Here is a 21,956-nt window from a genome sequence, read left to right as displayed (position 1 = left end):
GAATAAGAATGGGGTGGAGCACATTTGGCAAGCACTATCAAATTATGACAGGTAGATTGTCACTATCCCTCAAGGGGAAGGTAAATGAATAGCTACGGTGAAAATCATCGTCTTGTCATTAGCTTATGCCATTAAATTACTACGCCTTGTACTCTCATCGCAAGAAATGCCTTTTTATTTCCGCACGATTCCCTTCGGAGAGGAGAGGGTAATTTTTTTCAGTAAAGGAACTCGCTAGCAGACGCTGCCAGCATCGGCGTTGGGAGGTAACAGGCAGAGGAGAGGAGGAGAGAAGAAAAAACGAGAGAGGGCGTGCAAGGTCAACAGGGCGGAAACTCCTGGTTAGGGATGCGTAGAGGAAAGAGGGTAGAGTGAGCGTAGTCTAGCAGAGTTTGCTTCCGTCGGCATTATGAGGCAAGGGAGGATAGAGCGTAGGAGAGGGCGAAGACACATGCATGTGCAGTGGAGTGTGGGAGCTACCAGATAAAGCTCGCTCATGAAATGCTACGCAATAAAACTTTGTCTCTAAGAGAAGTCCCTAAAAGCTCGCGCTACAGTTTACGACACTATGATTCGTACGCAATATTGTAACACCTCACATGCTGCCGCTTATGTGCTCGCGACAGACCACACTTCCAAAACACGTATGGCGCACGGAACATGTCAGCTGCCTTTGTGCCCTCACACACCGCGATCCTATCGGTTCACTGCATGTTCTCTCTATGCCTACCATGATGTCTACAGAGTTGACTGGTTACTCTGATGCAAGGAGAAATTCATATCTGTTCAGCTCTGTAGCGTCAACAAGAAGTCATGTTAGTATTGCTCTTATAAACAATTGTTCTTAAAACTGAGGCATAGTTATTTGATAAATAGATCCGTTCGAATCAGTCAGAGAGGTCACCACAACCTTGTGTCTAATAACAGAATTCAATTTGATGAGCTTCAATCATATAAGTTATAAAACTGTCGTCAAAGTGTGGCCAAAGAGTGGTGTTCAGTGTACGTAACAAGCTAAGACCATTAAAGGATGCCAGGTTACAATCTTTTTTTCGACGTCGAACTCACTTTTAGCATCACCAGATAACCCTAATATTGAGGTTGGCTTGTTGTGTTGACACGCCTGATTTCTAGTTAATGCATGTGATATCGGTTTCGTCAACAGCACAACGAATTGGTCAAAACTAGCTAACGTGGTTGCTTGGGCGAGTTGGTACGACATGATTCACTTAAAAAAAAACAGCGCCAATAACGAGGGACAAGAGAAAGAAGGAGGCAGACAGCGGCACTGACTTACAACAAGAATTTATTTGCTAGAACCGCACTACATATACTTGGGCAGCATCTGACAAAAAAGATAAATACAAAACAAACAAAACATAATCCACCTAACAACCACGTAGTCATCTCCACAACGCACCATGAACAACACGTGTGCTAACGTTCCGAAGGAAATCTATTTCTTTTAGTCAAAATAGGCTGCTGCAGCTTTGATAAAAATTATGTAGATGAAGAAAATGTTAGGGACATTAAAACATTAGCTGTAGCTTAGCTCGGCTATGCAGGGATACACGTTGCATGAGCTGCGAACGGACAGGCAGATGAATGTATGAACCACAGGTGGATGAACGGACGATCAACGGGTGGTCGGATGGATGGATGACCATGGATAGACGGACGGAGGTGCTAGCGAGTGAGCGAGTCATCTCAAGCAATTACAGCTCCAGTTCACTAGTGACACGTCACCCAAGAAGCTTCCATGCTTTCGGAGCGCAAATTGTGCGCCGTGTGACGTCACTGCTCCTCATGCTTTCATAGAACTGTTCACCAAGCCACGCGAAACCGCTCAACATCGGCCAGTCTGGCGCACGTCAAAAATTAATTCATCTCAGGTCTTGTCTTCCAAGAAACGCATGACGTTCCTTAGAAGTTAGGTGTGATATTGCCTCGTTGGGCCTTCATACTTACTACTCTAGTGGTTGCAGACAATTTAAAGAATCAGGCGGAATTAGTTATAGAATTACATTATGTGATGTATTGCCCGCTTCACCCATTAATTAGAGGCAGCCTGTGAAAGTAGAGCTAGAAGCCTTGCTTGAAAAAGAGCATATAGCTGGTTGAGATTACAAAAATGCTGCTGTGAATGTTTGCTGTGTGATAAATGTCAATGAAATTGAACAGTATAACTTATAACAAAAAGCCTAGCAGCACACGTGCCAAACTATTGTAAGACGACGATTATGACAACAGTATTTCCGAGAACAACCAGAGATGTGATATTATTTTTCTTAACCTACGTGCACCCAGCACCTAAAGTATTTAATTTTCATTTTTACTATTTTAACATCTTTAGGAGTCACTAAAAACATGGCACTACAGAAGGAAATATTCCCAGAAGGAGCTCCTAAAATAGGCACAGCTCAGGTGATCATAGATACTTAATGAGATTCGGGGACAACCGGGTCCAAAAGACTGTTACTATAAGAGCAGTTCTTATGTAGTAAAAGAGAGGCGGGGGAAGCAGCACGTACCTGGAAATGTTTCTTGGAACAAGCAGGCGGCAAGACGGTACCCGATTGAGGGTACATGAAACATCCTGAGAGAGAATAAAAAGTAAAATAACTATATTTAAAACAGATTCTACCGCAGGTGACGTTCAAATTGCTACCAATTTCTGTTGGGTGCGTACCAATATTTTTAATTTCATATGACATATTCTACGTGTCTCAGTGATTCAATAACGTGGTAAGTATTCGAAACGTTCAAACGCGCCTCCTAATTGCTATCTGAAAGTTTTGCCTTTAATTCACTTTATTGTTCGAAGAATTGGGTGAGACCGTGCGCTAAAGTGTCCCGTTAGGGGTGACACTACCGGTAAAACATTCCAAGATTTTCGCGTTATGTTGCCATCGGGCTAGCTGCCACAGACCAGGGCACGTGCGTCATCACTGCTTACTCAACAGGAGCCTGCTTAAATATTAAACATGAGAACGTCCCACACCTGGCATACCGTATCTTACAAAACAGCATTTACGCCCAGGCCCCACGTCCCACAGTATCGTATGGCCTCCAGATCATACGGGCTTCGAAGGAAATGAAATGGCTGAAGCCACTTCCCGTGGCCGCACTTTCTTTCTAATTATCCCTTAATCTATCCCGAACTTAATCCGACCTCAACATTACTAGAAATGACTGAAGTATATCGGTTTAACTACTCGATTTTACCCAAACTCTTCAAGGGCCTTACAATGACAGAGGAATGTTTACTCCTCCACATTTACACCAAAACACTGCTGCGTCCAGAAGTTTTAAAATATCTCGATCATGCCTGTGCAGAAAAGTGTCCGCACTGTGCGGAAAAGTCTTCGGAAGTCGTCAACATGGTTTGGGCATGTCGGTCAACTCCTCGCCATAACACATAATGGAACCCCACCCGGGAGGACAGGGAGGCAGCCCTGCTCTGCTGTTCTGACTTAGCGAGCCGGAAGGTACTGGTCAACCAAGCCCGAGTCGCGTTGGACGCTAATGAACTTCTGTAATGAGGAGTCCACCCATAGTGTCTGTGAGGGGTGGCTCATGTATATACTTATAAAGATATTTCTCTCTTTATATGTTAGTTTTATACTATTCATCTTGACACAAAAATGCCTAAACCTATTGCCATCTTTCTGTGTTCAATGTTTTTAGCAGAAATCACCAACATCAATTCTGGCATCTTAAATCGTGTGATGTCATTGTGTGGTAATGGTACCACTACCGCTAAGGGCGCAAGTATTCCCCCTAAATCAGTAATAATCCCCGTATATTTGCAAATGCCCACTTTTACAGCGCTTCTCGTCCAATACAACATCATTATTTTACACTGACACGTTCTGCGTCACGAAAATATGACATATCATTTACCAGTATCAGGCACTTCTCCTGAATAAAGCGAGTATGACATTGTATTTCAATCTGATGTAAAATTATGTGTGTGCCATCGGGTGAAGATTGTACATCCCAGAGCTTATTACTGTGTGTATTCTTTGAAAAAATTCATTATCACTTTGTGTACATGTTGCATTAGTCGCCACACAATTTCGTGTGCTATTCTTGGTTAGCACCCGGGACAAATAATTGAATGAAGCTTTGCAAAACAGTACAAGGCTAAGTTTGAAATAATTAGGTTATCTTATGTGCATTACATCTAAATTACAAATTAACATGACGTAATCATTTCCTTATTGCTAGAATAAAATTCAATTGAGCTTTCTGTCCGTTGCCCTAAATTCTCATTGACTTGCATGGCGCTTTCGTTCTAATAAGCAATGTTGTTATTCCAGTGTGCCATTTAGCATTTACAATTCTTTTTGACGCTCAAGGCTCGTGAATGTTTTTAAGACGTTGCTTAAACAAACAAGGGGTTTGTGACTTCGCTATCCGCAGAACGGGTGCTCGAAGGTTTGTGGCTTCCTATTCCCAAGCGTACCGTACAAAACATGCACAAAAATTGTCATATACAAAAATTTCACTACTGTCACTAAATTAAAGCTGGTAACAGTGATTCTGGAGTTCAAAACCGCAATTTAAAATAGTTAACATGCTCGCAGAGTATTTGTCCCGATAAGGTTAATCGAATACAACTGATTCGGGGTTCCTGAAAACTTGTATGTATTTTTACACCCTAGGTATTGCACCATTCTGTTTCATAATCACTGTGTGAAGAACTGGCGAAGCATGAGATCACTTCAGAGAGACAACATTCTGTACCTCTCTTAGGATAACTCTAGGAATCTTTGGAGGCGCTGACACCCCCCCCCCCGTAAAGTTGTTTGCGCTTCGTGGCGCACAGTATTTCGCGCATAGGCCGCATTTAGGGTGCGCAACTATCGAGCGGTAGCTGGCATTGTGCTCGCGAGTGTTTATCACCATCATCATCATCATCATCATCGACATCATCATCATCTTGGTTAGCACGGTTACGCCGCCAGTCACACCTGGAAGCGAGACCGGGGAGAAAAGATTGGCAAGTCTCTTGGGCGTGTGGCGGCTTGCGCGAATGGTAGTATCTCGCGGTGGTTCCAAGTAGACTGCGGGCAGTCTGCCAAGGGCCCTCGAGGTGAGTCGGGCATTGGCGACGGCCACCTTTGCGCTGCCTAGGGCTTGCTCGTTCAAGTTCTTTAGCTTGCATGTTCGATTAAGTGTATGGGAATACTGTGCAAGGTTGTTTTAGCCGGTTGATGACTAGGGATGTATTTTTATTCTGCTGACGATATCATCGTTGTAACAGTAGTTCAACAAAAACCTGTTTGGTTTTGGCCCAACCGTGTCTGCTCAGTCCGTTAGTTTAGAGGGCGTTTCTAACCCCAAAAATCTATAAACGAATAAATCGAAGAAAACGTGGAGTGATAATAAGCCAATTGTATTTTCATTCATGCAGCATGAGCGAAGTCCCATTACAACATTCATAGCAAAACTTGAGGTTGAAATACGTGCGCTCACTTCTAAGTAAATGTGTTTGGTAGAGTGCTTGTTTCTGCGTCCTCTTCTTCAGATCAGTTTGTGCCTTGTTAGATATTGCATATGCGACAAATTGTTTTATTATAACACAGCATATGTATTTAGTTTTCGTGCAGCATATGTAATAATGCCTGGGCTTTAACGTGATCACAGGTAATTAAATTTGAGATCTATAAGTAAAGTAGCTTTAGCTTGCCGTAACAATTTTTCATTCTATATCTTAGCCGATAAGACAATATAGTATGAAAAAAGAAAGGTTGAAAGCAAATAGTGGTTACATACAGAGAATGGAAATTCCTTTGATTCCTACCTTTCACTGGGTGAAGTCGGAATAGAATGATTGAACATCCCCATGGGAATCACTGTGTATGCAGCGTGAAACAAAAATCAGAAATAATTAAGAGAACGTACAGCAATTTTTTATCTAGAGATATTGTTATTTACCCAATAAAGCAGTGAACAAGAGAGATTTGGTGGTGGCAATGCCAGTGGTCCTGAATATGCTTAGAACCGATACTTTTGAGTCTCTTTGAATTTTTTGTAATTTTCTGGTTAGCAAACGTTATTCAGAATAAAAAAAAAGTTACCACTGTTTGGTTCCCCCACTGCACCACTTTGTGTTATTATCTTTCATTGATGTGCATTTTATGGACCAATTTATCGACTAATCTATATTATAGCTGTTGATGTTCTTACGAGTGCAACAATTATTAACTGGACATTACACCGAAGGCTGCAAATTGTAACCTGTTGCTCAAAGGAATGTAAAAGATGTAAGTGCATTGCGATTCTGTCAACATTTCGTTTTCTTCGTTCTGAAATATCTATTTCTGCGCAAGAATTTACAATGGTATTATCTTCAGGCGTGTGCACGCATTTGAACATAATAAATTTATTTGAAATACGAGGAGAAATGACTCACTGACAGTGTCGTGCTGAGGCCAATCGAGACAATCGGTATCGAACAATGTTGACCCGAACCTGAAAAAAATAGTAAAGGTCAGAAAACACACCAACATGAAAATTCAGATATACAAAGTCAACAAAGCTTCTTCATAATTACGATTTAGAAGGCCTGCAGTCTTTCGTTTGCAAAGGGATGTTGCTTTACTTCTTTAAGTCATATTTGTGTATACTAAGTTTATACATTACTAACTTGCAGAGGGAGCACAAAGAAAATTGCTAGGTTATAACAATCGCAATATATGTAGATGTCTTGCACGAAACACATAACTTTTCCCTTCATGTTCACTATTATTATTGCTAGATCCAACATTATCATTCTATCGCTATTAAATGGGCTGTCTGATTTCTCAGCCCGAAGTCATTCAGAAGGACACGGCTAGAAGAAGATCGCGCACCACAGACCTCTCAGCCACACTGCCTGGAGGAAAATAAAGCGTATACAGCTGGTAACTACGTGCTTAGAATCCTTCAAAATTAGGTCCATACATATATTTATCAATATTGCATCCTTGTAATTTAAAATTCGAATAATGACAACACTATAAATATGAGGTTACTTGAAGCCAGCGATGAGAGTCATAAAAATCTTCAGTGAATGTTTTTAAATGAGTGTTGTAAGTAGGATACATTTAAATAATAATTGAACAGCGAACATAAACATACAAAAGGCATCCGTACACGTGAACTAAGATAGAAGTTAGACAGTTATGACATCTTGACTACGTAATATACATGTGGCTACTTATTGAGAGAATCCTTTTTACATATCGTAAAACGCACATGAAGCGCCGGACCTGTCTTTGGCAGACCTCTTTGCTACTCATCGCCTTCTACCCACGTTTCTCTAAAAAGCTGCAAATAGGGGTGGGCAACTTCGTGTAGGTAACGTTGTACAACGTACGAAGGATCAGTGCTCAAAGAATGAATTCGTACCTGTTCTCGTGCATGATGTCCTGTTTTGGGTCGCTCCACGTAGACCCGACAAAGGCACTAGCTTTCAGGAAAATATCGAGCGACGTATTTGCATTTTGCACCTTTGCCTGCACCTGGAGGAGATCACAAGCAGTTTCAATCTCACTTGAATGAAGTATGTGAGTTTTCATTGCACATGTGAGCTAGTATACATTGACTGCAATTGTCATTTTTCTTGTGCTGTCGCTTCAAGGGAAGTGTATCAGGTAGGGGTGTATGAATATTGCAATTTTGTCCTAAATAAAATTAAAAATTCATAGTTCGGGATACCAGCCAAAATTATGAAATATCTGTTTGCTTATAGGAACAAAGTGTTTCTTGGACCGTTGAAAGACTGAACGATGAAATGAAACTTGCTCAAGTTCTAGAGCACATAACGCGTTGAGTGACTGATACCGAAACAGTACAAATTGTCAAACAGAAGCACAGGTTGTGTCATGGTTTCAGAGTTATTCACTATATTCTTACGGTGTTTGCTACAGTCGAAAACATGCGCTCACTGGACACGCCAGTAGTAGGCGTGAGAAGGCATCTCCTTCAAAAAATTGTTGCCAATAACTGAAGGAAGGGCCGCTCTACTATGGTCTTCTTCCTATGTCAAAACAGCCTTTGTTGGGATCAGGGCTTCACTGAAATACCTTTAGATCTCGGGATTCAATGCGCCTGTTCTTTTTATGCTAGTAGTTGGTGTGTCTCATAAACATTCCCCTTGTCTTCTTTGCTGTAGCCATGACATGTGGAAGTGACATGACCTTCTTTCAAACAAGCGTCCAGAACAGAAAAGAAAATTTAACGGACATGCGCTGCACTTTATATTCAAGCAAATTCCCCCAAGCATACATGTGAGGACATAAAAAGCTGATTGATTATTATATATGTGGGGTTTGACGTCCCAAAACCACCATATGATTATAAGAGACGCTGTAGTAGAGGGCTCCGGAAATTTCGGCCATCTTGTGTTCTTTAACGTGCACCTAAATCGGAGCACATGGGCCTACAGCATTTCCACCTTCAAGAAAAAAGCAGCTGCTGCAACCAGCATTTGATCCCGCCACCTGTGGGTCCGCAGCCGAGTACTTGAGCACTAGACCACCGCGGTGGGATGACATATATAGTGATGATAAATACCAAGCACTATCCCTCACTGAAAATTTCATAATCTGCGCACCAAAGATGGCAAGCGCTTTTTTTGCCTGTGATAATCAGTGGAAAACTCGAGATGGCTAACTTTATTACCAAGTATAACTGAGAATCTCCTTCGCGCAATGTAATAAAACTCGACATCCACACAAACACGCAGTGTTAGGTAGTGGCACGAAACGAGGGCCCGCGATTAGTGAGGATAACTGTTCGATGATCTATCTAAGATGGCCTAATTCATGCTCACGTGCACCTTGAAGAGCTACTTAATTTACACCAAGAACTTCACAACTCCAGTATGTTCGCCACGCAGGTTAACTAAAGAAAGTAAGAAAATAATCATATTAGAAGCTGAGAAATACATGGGTATAAAAATGCCGCTTGCGTCGTGTAGGCTGAGAACTTTTTTTTGCGCAGGGGGCTTTGTGAAGCTCTGACAGAGATGCTTGTTGGGGTAGTGGACGGTCAAAGCAGTATATGTAACGACAATTTTTATTGCGTGTGCTTCTTGGTCTAAGCCATGGACGGACTCTAACGTACGTATACATCGGTAAATAATCGTTTTCGCCAATTTGCAGTATGGCCAAACAAATGTGTATCAATCGACATCTACCGCGGACATGCCAGATTTGTGTGTTTAACAATGCGTATATAAATATTTTGTTCTGTAGGCCTAGACTACATGATAGCTGAGCAAAAAAAAAAATGCATGGCAAAGTATGCATAGAGGTAGAAGAGCACTTTTGAGAGGGTCATTTTTTAAATAGGAAGCATTTCTTAGCGAACTTCGGTGCCTTTCATGTTATGCCATACCAACTTTGGCCATGTTATTTTATGCCATACCAACTTTGGTATCGATACCATTATCCAAACAGCCAAGAGAGCTAAAAGCCGTAGGCGGCTAGATAGATAGATAGATAGATAGATTGATTGATTGATTGATTGATTGACTGACTGACTGACTGACTGACTGACTGATTGGTTGATTGATTGATTGATTGATTGATTGATTGATTGATTGATTGATTGATTGATTGATTGATTGATATGCTCAAAGTCGCTGAAGTTCGCTAAGGAATGCTTTGCATTTAGAACAGCATATTGCACCCTAGCAGCCATGATATGATACTGGTTTGATTTTCACACCCAGGAAGAGATGGTGGTATGAGCCTGCGGGCTTATCAACAGATGGCGCAGTACACTTTGAATAGCTTCTATTGCTTCGCACGGACACTCTTCTGGCTATAAAGATACCATTGCTTTGTGTGCTAATACATGTTATAATTTGTAGATAATAATATTTGTCGTCTCGCAAAACAAACTTTGATCCTCTAGACAAGATCCTCTAGACAAGGATTGATCCTCTAGACAAGATATGCCAATATATCCAAGCTTTAGCTCACCTTCTTTGCGTACTCAAGAATTGACGCGTGAAAGAACTGGCGCAAAGGAAACATGGAATACAGGTTCGTTGTCTTCGCCTGAAATATAGACAGACCATCGGCAACTACGACAAAAAGGGTCCGTTTTGTGTCAAACTTGCATAGAAAGAAAAATAATAGGTTATACAAGTGTAGAAGCCCTTCTTGCCCTAGCATAAAATCATTATTTCCTTGAAGACAATTAAACCAGGTGTTCAGAAAATCATTTACCTAAAACCAGATATACAAAAAAACTGGTATCAGATGACCTGGTAGATAATTAATTTATATTTAAGGCGCTTTACTGGTGGAATGTTGATACGAAGCATTGGTTGTGTGCTTTTTTTGCTCGTAGTCAATTCACCCTGTGTGTCCTGCTATAGGCTATAGTATAATAAATATCACCAGGCCTGCGCCGAGCCCGCAACGAAAATGCAAAGAAAAGCTAGACATGCAGCCTTCTAGAAGCCTCTGCAGACTGTATTGGTGTGACTATACAAAAGGACGATTGGTAGTTACCCACTAAGCCATAAATGGTCGTAAACTTGCTAAGTGCTGGACTGCGAGTCATGCTATTACTTGTAATTATGCGGAGAAACACTGCACTCGCTGAGTGTCTGTTAGGCACTATGTGCACTGTGATATTAAAACAAATTAAACATTGGGGCGGAGCTTTCTACGATAGGAGCTAAGCTTTAAACCCCCACCTATTTACACACTTCGTGTTGTGTCACACCTGGTGTTATTCTTCTCTTCTACTAAGCTTAATAAAATATCTGGCAATGCGAACTATCTTTGCCAGTCATGGTGCATGTACACGAGCGAGGAGATTCTGGCTGTGTGGCTCTGCGTCGCCATACTTCATTGTCAAGTTTAATGCCTCGCTTTGAATTTTTCTTTAAGGCTAGTTCCTTTGTCTCTAAACAGGAGTGTAAGATTACAAGACGACAGCTTTAGCTGTACCAACTTTGGCTGTAAGTTAACAGTTGAGTGAAACACAAATCACAACTGACCTTCGTTTTAAACACACGCCTGGTCCAGTTGTCAAAATGGGCCATTCGTCCTACGTGGTCAATGAAAGTGCTTCGCACTTCCTCGGCGATGACGTCAGCCTATGGAAGCGACAAAAAAACATTAGGTGCCATTCAATAAGGTCTGTATGCTGCTAATAGTGTTTATCCATTTACAGTGATCCAATACGACCACTTGCGGCTGGTTCCATGGCACACACATCCGATTGTACGGAATCGCGTCCACGCCCCACCACGGTGGTGTAGTGGTTATGCCGCTCGGCTGCTGACCCAAAGGTCACGGGATGGAATCCCGGCTGCAGTGGCTACATTTTGGACGTAAGCGAAAATATTCGAAACCTGTTTACTTAGGCGTATTCGTGGGACCTCTCTGGTCATCTGGCTCAATGTCACCAGATTCCGAGGCCGCTCCCATTACAGAGTGCGAGAGGCATCGTACGAACCAATCACCTGTAGCGCCATCATGCCGCTAGCGCGTAAACAACCGGGTAAAGAGTCCTGCGCCGCATCGACAAATGGCGTTGACCAGTTGAGTGGACATCTTGGGCGTAGCTGTACGCAGCGACAGACTCTAGCTCGGCACATAAATCTGGCAATCGTGAACGTCCAAGCTGCTACCTATCGAGACAAATCATGTGGCTGTCTGCGAGCTTGCTCGGGATGGCACACTTCTCCAATGAAAAATGTAGGGACAAGTGCACGTGTTGATTTATTTGTGAATTTTAAAAGTATATCCTATTCATGGTATCTGTTATGTTTCTTCACCTAGCATTTCGTTTAACACTTTTTTCATGGTAAGGTGAACATAAAAGCAAAGCTCAGGGTCCTTGAAAATATAACTTTTTTTTACACCTGTCGCTAGGGTTTTTGCATGTCGGGATGGTAATTGAACACAACAGTGTTGAAAGTATCGGGAAGGAGCAATAGACAATTTGACAGTTCAAGGGAATAAGTTTAATCAATGAGTGACTGCTGCCTTTCACGTACGGTGACGCTTCGACACCTTGGTGTTAGTGTCTGCGTACGTCACAGCTGAAAACATAAAATAATTCATAATAAAATCTTTGGTGGCTAGTAATTAGCGAGTCACATATTCCTCAATCACAGTTCTCGGACGGTATTCTTAGTGATTGCTGCACAGACAGGAAAGTTTATATTGTGTATCACTACCTGTTACCTAATGAAATAATTTATCATTCTATAATATTTTACACAATAAATCACAAACTAAGTTCTTGAAACTATAAACCACGTACTCACACAATGGCGCAACCAGACAGTGACATACTGAGCCAGTGCCCCCACCCTCCAAAAATTGTGTTTGCAGTGGCATACAGAGGTAGAAATAGTCATTCCAAGAAGGCGACCCCCACCCGCCCCCTTTTCCAGGGAAAGAAATATCTGCGTACACCCCTTTAGACATGCATATATGGGTTATGGACCAAGCAGCGAACTCACCATAAGCTCCGTGAAAAAGGTAGTGTCATTCGCGTTCCGAGAAAATGCCACGACCAGCACCCCAGGAAGCAGCCGATCTATGACGTGAAGGCAAATACGCCATTTTTCCGGTGGCCAATGGCCTACCGCGTTGTCAAGTGACAGCTCGTCCACCATCCGACCGATGCGCTCCCGCGGCATCTTGCGGCGTGGCACGCGTCGTGCAGTAGCAAAAAGTGCCATCTCCCAGAATGCCTCCATGGAATCCAGGTACGGTGACAAGTAGGCGGTTGCGTGGAAGCCAACGTATCGGTACACGTGCTCACTGTAATGTCAACGCAAACCATTTTTGAGTATTTCAATAATTCACGTGCAGTGACTAACGAGCAACACAGAGACAATGTAAATCTACAAGTGCAATGAAAAGCGTGAGGTATTTGCTTGTACGTCGAGAAAACGTTCATTTAAGATACCCTCAACGCTAGAATTTCATAGAAAAAAATATTTTCTGTTACATCTAACAGCAGGTAAAAAGAAAGAAATAAGTGTAGAGGCTTCAAGTCAAAGTACGTAATCATCTGTAGACTCCATTGGGAATTCTTTATTTGGGCACCTTCTCATTCAAGCTTGCCTGCCAAATTTCATCATCATTTGTCTCGTTCATATCAATAATAGCGGCAGAACTTCAAATAACACCAATTTAGCGGTAGTAACTGGCTAGCGTGCTTGAATCCTATTGCAGTTAGCAGAGATAACAAAGAACAGATATCGATGAATTAGTGTTATCATCATCAAACGATTACTTTATCAGGCAATGCTCCTGATTCATCTAGGACACATTCTACCTTCCATCCTTGTTACTGGTCTTGCATACCAAAATACTGTTTTCGCAATCGATTTCAATTTTGACATGTTCAGAACGGGTAGACAAAACTGGTCGGCTGGTCCTGAGGGCGTTTTCATTGAGCGTAGATCTACATTGCTGTCACAGTTTTCTGATTGTAAGCAGGTACTTATTTACCGCCTGTTCTGCATTCAAGAAAAGATATCCAAGCACTCGATTTCAGCTCTCATGCCTAATGAAAGCCTGGTGTATGGAAATGCGCAGCTTGTATTGCTAGTCAATGCAGTGCATTTTGTCTTCACCAATAAGCGTCACAATCGTCACGCATTTTGCTTGATCGTGCAATAACTGCAATGAATAAATATCTTAGCGTAGCATAAGTATTTGATGATCATTTATATATCCATGTTTTTGCTTTTGCATTTTGCTGAACTGAGCACTCACTCTCAATGCGAAAAAGCACCTAGAGTTTCCTCGCCTACCTGTAAGCCTCAGAGCCAGCAGAACCACACATGAACATCCACCACTAGACAGTGCTTTCGCTAATAATGGGCCACGAAACGGGTTCCAGATACAAGAAGCGTTTTTAAATATCTAAGAATGATTTGTTCTTGAAGTCGCTAAGCTGTAAAACTTCTGCTAAGTACCCTCTAACTCCCTCTTCCTATAGCATCTGTCTCCTGATACATTGCGTCGTATTCATAAACAATAGGGAGCACTTTTTTGCGCTGATTTTTTAATAGTTTCAGTTCTGGGCACTACCGTCTCTATTCACTAATGTACGTTCTAACTCACGGCATAGTCTGGCTGAGGGTTTTGATGACAACGACCAGCCTCTGGTTCTTGAGAAGAACTGGCTTGTTGTCACCCATGTAGCTGCGGGATCCATTCATTGCTTGGAAGAGCTTCCATGCAAAAGAATACATCATGCAAGCATTTTATTCGGTGGATTCGGCCTGAATTAACACCACAATTTCACTATTTGCAGAATGAAAGCACTCGTTCATACAAATAATCAATGATATCGAATTTCCGCTGCAAACTATTCGATTTAACGGGTGTACCTCCCACGTTCTTTCTGCTTCAAGTTCACCCACATCAGTGGCGGCACATGTCATACCACCACATTGTAAAATATTTCTGGTACCTGTGCGTCACAACTGAATTTATGTTACCGTTCACATTCACATTTAAACTGTAACATTCATTCTAAGTGTAGCAGGAACATAACTGCATAGTAAATTATATATTGCTCACGCACTAACACTGTCACCTTCTGTGCAGACAATACATAAATATAAAAGAAGGCAAAATGTATCTGCATCATTAATATCAGATTGCTGCTGACGCTACAGTGATGTGACGTTCAGAAATACAAATTGTTTGTGGATAGCATTTGTTAAAGAAAACGGGCAGGAAGAAAAAGACCGAAGACATGCACCGACAAATTATTTTCAGGTGTTCAAGGTGTGTTTGTATTTTTCTAACATATGTGTTTCAGCGACTTGCAGTGGCATGTGGTAAGAAGTTGAATCGGTAAATGAGTCGCGTGTTTTTGTTATCTTCTAATGTTAGGTACTGGCTGATGCAGAACTTCTGTAAATATCCGGCAACGTTTTTATGCGTGCTTGCGATTCAATTGCAAATCTATTTTTATTCTACCTGTCTTTCATGAATTACTAGAAGAATGGCAGATACATTTTGTTACTTATTGTGTATGTGTACAAATAATCATGGAGAAAAAAATTTACCGCTTCAAGCGGGGCTACTGTATCCCAGGTTTCGAGGCTATAGTTGGTCATCCGCTCTTTGGGAGGCTTGTCTAGAAGCGATATCTGCACAGAGAAGTTGTATTTTGCAGAGCGCATAATGTTCGTAAAGTGATGATATTGCTGCAGGTCATTTGTACGGACTCCGTGCTAAATGAACAATTTCAAGGTTGGTTAAATTTTGCAGCCATGTTAAAGAGCATACTTTGAGAAATTCGGCTGGTAAAGGCAAGGCAAAATCAGTACAGCCTGTCTTCAAATAAGGTATCTCTGATATCCCAGAGTGTCTCATATTTGTCAGAGGCAAGAAAACCATGTTACAGCTTTTTTTACTTGTTTTATAAAACCTGGTAAATATTTTTCCTTTGGTGCGAGAGAAACGGCGGCGTAAAACAAGACGCATATTCGCTATCATAGCATTACAGTGAAGCAGGGTGTATGTGTAGGGATAATGCATAACAGGGAGACTGATTTGCCTAACTTTTGGTGTGCTAACTGCCTTAATCAATTCACGGGTATTTTCTGTCTCCCTAGAGTTTATTTAAACAACAATCAGGTAAGACTAACACGATCACTGTCACACCTTTCTTGCACTCATGCACCCCAAACATTGAACTGCGAGTGCAGCCGGGCTCCCATGGCAATTACAGTGGACTTTGTCCCAAACCTGGAAGCATCGTACATGGTAGGTGTAGCATGGAGAATGGTACACAGTGGAGACGCAATTTCAGATGAACGTTGAGCTCACTTTGGCCAGCTGTAGAGCCACATCGGCTATGGAGTCACACAAGGTTTTGCTGCGCTGATCCGCGGGTGCCACAGCTTGCAGGTAGACGCAGGCTAGAGTAGAGATGGACTCCATTTGACCGCTTGTGGCGGCATCTTCAGGGCTCATCAAGGTATCGCCATCTTCGAGCTGTTAAATTCGAGATACTTTATATATTGCCAGGTTTCATTACTCGTTTGTTTCTTAGGTTGACCATATTCAAACGACTAAAGCTGGCTAACAAGGAGTACAGATCAGCGCAGTGCCCTTTGCAAGCATAAGGACTTCCTACAGCCTTTCCGACTGTTTGAATTCCATGGCGTGCTGAATGCGAATATTTGCACAGATGCCGGAAATTTGAACAGAGGCTGGTGCATCTAGTGAATTTTATTTTAAAAACTTTTCATAAATTCCTGTGAAATGGTGATCCACTGTGAAATTGTGATCTCCAGAAGTGGAAAGACGGGGGATACAGAGCCTTCCAGAATAAACAGTTTGGCGTGTAGTTTTGCACATATTTGGTTCATCTTTTTCACAGCGCATTCGCTGTACTTTATGTGGTATGCCGTATATTTGTTCCTGTTGTTTTTTTGCGCTGTCTGCTTTCGCGTGCTTATTTTTACAGATGAGCCGTTATCCTCACGTTGCTTGACTTTTCTGTAGGGTTTGTCTACGAGACACCAATATACCACCATCGCCATGTACCGAGAGTAATCATGAAACAATAGCTAAAGTGAGAGCAAGCGAAGTTGGTGTTTGGGCTTATGTGAGCACACTCTTAGCAATCATACCACAACGAAATAATAATGGAGCACATTATTGAGAAAATGTTAAAGTTTACAGTAAATATGAGTAACAGTATTATCAATGAGAAACCTGCATGAGAACAGATATCGCGTTATCTAAAGAAACCTAAAACACGTGTAAAGTTTATATAAATGATATGGGCTGCCACCACTGTAAACAAAAACAACCTTTCTGCTTTGTTTCTCTATATTAGCTATGATACAATCCTGACATATCTGAGAATATTTGTGCTGAAAACTGCGAGTGTTTAGGCCCTTCTGAGACATGACATGCGTAAAAAAAATGTAGGCGCTGGCTGAATACTGAACACAAAAAAGTGCAGCTAAGTAAACAAGTGTTCTTTTGTGATTTCAACCTTTGCATGGTTTTTTTTTTTTGTTTATCGTGAGCATTACAAATACCTGAATGTTTCTACTCCAAGGTGCATTTTTTCTTTTTGTATGGTGAAAACTTGTTGCGTTGTCTGACGCGGAAATTACATATTATTCAAAAAAAAACTTTGATTTACACGGCTATGAGCTGATACCTCGACACCGTGTATTTATATTTCTTTTCGGATGCTGGGGGTTTGTTGTTACGTAATGATTTTCGGTTTCGGTTTGGTTACTGTTTGGTGACTGGCACGATGTCAGTGATGAAGATGCTAAATGACAAGACGAGTGTTCATGGAATGTTATGCGTGTAAAGTAAGACATAAATATATCAAAAATGTAGCTTCACATATTTTTGTGTTTATTAGTGACAAATTTATTTCAACATCCTAGCCAAAGTAAAAATAAGTGCACCTTGTTGAAGTCTATAATAAATATTGGCTACTATTTTTCTCTAATTATTATCTGAACGACCACTATCTTGTTTGACATGCTAATGTCACCTCGTAACTTTCGCGTGGTCGCATACGTCACGCACTGTGAGGACAAACAGCTATGATAGTGTGCTAAGCAAACTCGTTATGAATGCAGCACGTTGAAGGTAAAAAGGTCTAACTGATCCACAGCGTGCGCTTTAGATATACGAGATTCACTCAGTGTAGTGAAATGGAACCACTGCGGAACTTGAGTGTGTGCTCAGATTTGTGTACAGGGTAAATAACTTTAGTGGGTCCAAATTGACGGAGCCCTTCACTACGGTATCTCTCATAATCATACAATGATTTTAAGACGTTAAACCCCACATATCAATCAATATTCAAAGCAGAATGCGAGTCCAACCAGATTAGGGCTCACTGATTCATGAAACAGGGATATACACGCAAGCTCAGCGTACCGCTAATATCTTCGTGTAACCCTTGGCCACGTACGAGTCCATCGAGACAAACGCGAGTGGTGCCACGCCCAGCTTGAATTGAACACTGCCTCCAGCTCGAAGTGCCTCTTCGGAGGAGGCCTTTTGAACGTCCGTCAAGTCGATGCCGAGAGAAGAGAGCACCTCAACAAGCATGGTTTTGGTGGCTGAGGCTGTAAATTGAATTGTTGGGCGCACAGATGCCATAATGCATATGTGCTTTACGTTTGGCGGCCTAAAAATACGTCTAATGTACTTGTGTCCCAAAGGTGCCTATTGTTGACATCCAATGCGTTATATCTAGTACAAGCTATATTATCTTCAACCATGGTGGAGTGGCGACTAAGACACTGGGATGCTGACCCAAAGGTCACACATTCGAATCCCGGCAGCGACAGCCACATTTTCGATTGAGGCGAAAATGCTTGAGGCCCGCGCGCTTAGAATTAGGTGCATGTCAAAGGAAACCAGGCGGTAGAAACTTCTGGAGCCCCAACTAAAGCGTCCTTTATAATGTAATGTTGGCTTTTTAACGTTACATCAAAAATTATTTACCAACATTAGGGAATATTATGTATTGTTATGTAAGAAAATGTGTTATTTCCTCCTGCCGGTTAAATTTATTTTTTTCTAGATATGTATAACTAAGCATCCTATTTAGTATGACTTGTTTTTCAGTAGCTTTGTGTATTCTAACTTGCTGTATAACTTGTTCACTTTTTTCGCTATGCTCCCTTTTTGTGCCCCTCCTGCTTGGTCTACGGACTGCAGTATGTAATAAAGAAAATAAATAAAATAAATAAATAAAATAAAATTTGTCTGTAAAAATATAATCATGTCTTTACAACATATGTATAATGTACAAATAAAACGTTATAAATGTCTACAAAGAAGGAATACTAGTAGGGAAGCTGGTTTGTGCAATATAAAGTTCACTAGTTTATCTTTCATCTCACCCAGCTCGTATCATTCTAACAATTAGCACTGAAATCTTCACTCAGCAAAACGTTAGCTGACTTTTGTGAACTACCATGTCAGCAACTGGTTTTTTACTACATTGATACAATCACAATTTATGCTACGATTGTTGGTATTCCAACTTTTACTCCTTGAGCCTGTCACTCACAACGAGCCACTGGTAGTTTTGTGCGCAACTATTCTTTCAAATTTGGTACCAATGTCATGATTACAATCACTAAGCATCACTCCAATATTGCGTTTCCAAATACTTTGTATCTGATTCTCTTGAAAAAAAACATCAAGTTCATCAATGGACACGGCCTTCCGAACTTATGCGACGACACCAAGCTGAATTCTCTTGGATAGCTCCCCGAAAACAGATCGATTATTTCTCAACAATACTTCATTCTTTGAAAAGAACACGTCTGTCACATCGTCCTTCATTGTTTTGTCAGTATGGCTTATAAGTGAACTTTTTCACAAATATATTCGTGCGCATCACAGAGCAAAATTTCTAAACAATAATGTCGCGTATGGGTAAGGACAATATATGTTAAAAGATCGCCGCCAAGAGTGTAAACAGTATCATATAAAACTTTAGTACGTTTTGTTAATTAGGGCTTCCAATGAATACTTATTTAAAGATAACCAAACAAGGCATTTCTTTTATTTTATATAAAGTGTAATGGTAAAAAAGGAAGGAAACAGTTTCTGAAGGGGACGCAGAACTTCTCACTAACGGGAATCAAACCGAAGGATCAATGCGATCACTATATTTTTATATGTGAACTTAGTCACCACATACGAATAAACTTGTCTCGGCGAGTAATGATTAACGTTCTCTTACCGTTTTGATTGCATGTAGCCCACAGCTTTTGCAGCGGATGCAGGTCTGCGTCTTTAATACCTGAAAACGCACTCGTAGTCAATAACCATCGTAAATCCATATTGAGTTCATATTATTCTCGCTTACAATAAGAAATAAATTTCCGAAAGAAAAATATGATTCGTGACACTGTTACGCGTTTTGTGTTATCTGAGATTGGTGATTGTTGGGAAAAAATTGAACGAGCGTTGAATCTTGCATTGTCAATAACATTTTGTGTTGAACTTTTACGTGGTGAGGTCGGAATCAAAATAAACTTCTGTGAACTTTGCACTCTAAAGTGAAGTTTGTAACACCAACATGTGGCTTTCTAGTTTTCTTTAATGCCGGACAAGATGTCTGTTGTGAACCCACTTTGCTGTTGGAGCAGCGTACTGTTGCAAGTGAGTGGTTTTGCTGTCTGCACCAGTGAACACGTTGGATATTTGACGGTGATCAGGATTGTGTTAGTTTGTGGTACAAGTTTTGAGAATAAAGGAAACTGAACTGTTTTTTCTCGAGTTTTTCTCTCCAAAGCGTTTTTTATTGTCAAAAAGGTAATCAATAATTTGCTTTTAAAAAGGATGATTTCATTGGCGACAAGTAGTTTAAGCGTATAATAATAATGATTAGCATACCAAATTTTATTGTTGCATGACCTGTTAGTGTCGTACAATATGAGTAAAGTAATGCTGTCACCGAGAAACAGGTGACATTGACATCACAACTCATCACAGTAAACGTGGGAATCCTAGTAATTGACACCCATAAGGCTGTACAATGAACAAGTGGTTTCTTTTATGAACAATCAGCGCATGCATTACCACAGAACAATATTTTCTAAACACAAGTCGCGACTAAACGAGCATGGTGTTCAAAATAAAAAAAAATTGACAGGCAAGTGCTGCCAGCGGTGAACGGATACGCAAAGTAGATTGAAAACGAGAGATTCCTATTCGAACCACTCCTTGGGAGATATCTCAAGCGGACAAGCCAACCTCGTCCTTAAGGGCTTGTGCATAGTTTGGCAAGGACGATTGTGCGCGTCCAAAACAGTTGAGTGCTTAAAGCCTGCGTTTAATGGGCAAGTTACAGTTGGAGCTTCCATCCACTTCAATCTGTTTCACAGGGCACAGTCTATGGTTAGCTTACTTTTCCACTTTGAAGTTGAATTTGGTTTTACTTTGGTTTTGAGAGGTTATGTCACATATTAGTAAACAAAATTATAATGGTGCCTAACCGCTGAGTATTTGCCTGGCCGTCTCCTCAGTAGTCCCAGCGAGAGCATCGGCCACGTCTGCGTACACGGTCGTAGCGTCCGGTGAGGCCCGGCTCCATTGTTCGCACACGTAAGCGTGGAAATTGTCGCACGGATCAACTGAACTCCCTTTCACCACTCCAGAGATGAACTGCCCTGGACACACGTAAATGACCATATCCGGAAAGTCAGCGATCATCATTAGGCAATGACATCTTGTGAGCGCAACTAAAGTTGTGGAATGACTGGATGACTTGCAAAATAACGGGGCGCTTTATGTACCCACTTATCATGTATAGGTGCTCCAAAAGTAACACCGAGCACGCAAGCTGTGACCAAGCAGCGCAAGCTTCAATGCTAGTGCGATGCATACCAAAACTGCTCCTTATCTTTTTTTTTTTCAGAAGTGTTCCAAATGATAGTCCCATCATTTTTGTATAAAAATAAGCAACCACTTCTCTGATGAAGTAAGCCGGAGTTAATTTTTGTATTGCCTTGCCAAAAAACGCCTGCTCCGTTCAAGTTTTGGAGCAGCTTTACGTTGCGCGAGCTATGCGATGACAATAAATGTACCACTTATCATTGTTGAAACAACCCTGCCTTCATTCAGTGGCCCTCCCTGGTCGTGTCGAAGCTTGCTATGATTTATCAATTTTCGAATATCACAATTTGTGAGTAATAGCTCAACACATTTACGAACCCGTCTCATGGCTGATTCTGTCACCTAATTCAATCATGCATTTTTTTCATGCAATATATGGTTACCAGAGCAACTATACTTCAATCTTCGAGAAAAACTATAATCACTCTATATATAAATGCTTAATGCTACCTTTGTGCCATCATGATGTTGCTTGACTACACAAGCCCTCAGCTTATTTTGGCTCTACCAGTAGCAAGCAGTTGCCAAGCTGTTTCCTTTGAAAAACGTTTTCCT

The 21,956-nt window shown here is 41.2% G+C and overlaps 1 protein-coding gene across 2 annotated transcripts in view; it reads right to left on the bottom strand.

Annotated features, from left to right (window-relative positions):
• Positions 1–21,170, bottom strand: part of LOC119177770 (neprilysin-1-like) — a 54,498-nt gene extending 33,328 nt beyond the window's left edge. For both annotated transcript variants that reach the window (XM_075887435.1, XM_075887436.1), the window contains exons 1-12: positions 21,002–21,170; positions 19,744–19,803; positions 15,828–15,995; positions 15,062–15,145; positions 14,106–14,215; positions 12,488–12,791; positions 11,012–11,110; positions 9,981–10,058; positions 7,399–7,511; positions 6,422–6,480; positions 5,810–5,861; positions 2,532–2,596 (exon numbers count right to left, since the gene is read on the bottom strand). In XM_075887435.1, coding sequence (XP_075743550.1) covers positions 2,532–2,596; positions 5,810–5,861; positions 6,422–6,480; positions 7,399–7,511; positions 9,981–10,058; positions 11,012–11,110; positions 12,488–12,791; positions 14,106–14,215; positions 15,062–15,145; positions 15,828–15,995; positions 19,744–19,803; positions 21,002–21,049 — 1,240 coding nt within the window. In that variant the 5' untranslated portion in view covers positions 21,050–21,170. The remainder of the gene's footprint in view (positions 1–2,531; positions 2,597–5,809; positions 5,862–6,421; positions 6,481–7,398; positions 7,512–9,980; positions 10,059–11,011; positions 11,111–12,487; positions 12,792–14,105; positions 14,216–15,061; positions 15,146–15,827; positions 15,996–19,743; positions 19,804–21,001) is intronic.
• Between the last annotated feature and the right edge of the window lie 786 nt (positions 21,171–21,956).

This window comes from Rhipicephalus microplus, chromosome 1, assembly GCF_043290135.1.
Source record: "Rhipicephalus microplus isolate Deutch F79 chromosome 1, USDA_Rmic, whole genome shotgun sequence".
Lineage (NCBI taxonomy): Eukaryota > Metazoa > Arthropoda > Arachnida > Ixodida > Ixodidae > Rhipicephalus > Rhipicephalus microplus.
Note: the sequence above shows the minus strand (reverse complement) of the source record. Positions and strands in the feature narration are given on the sequence as shown.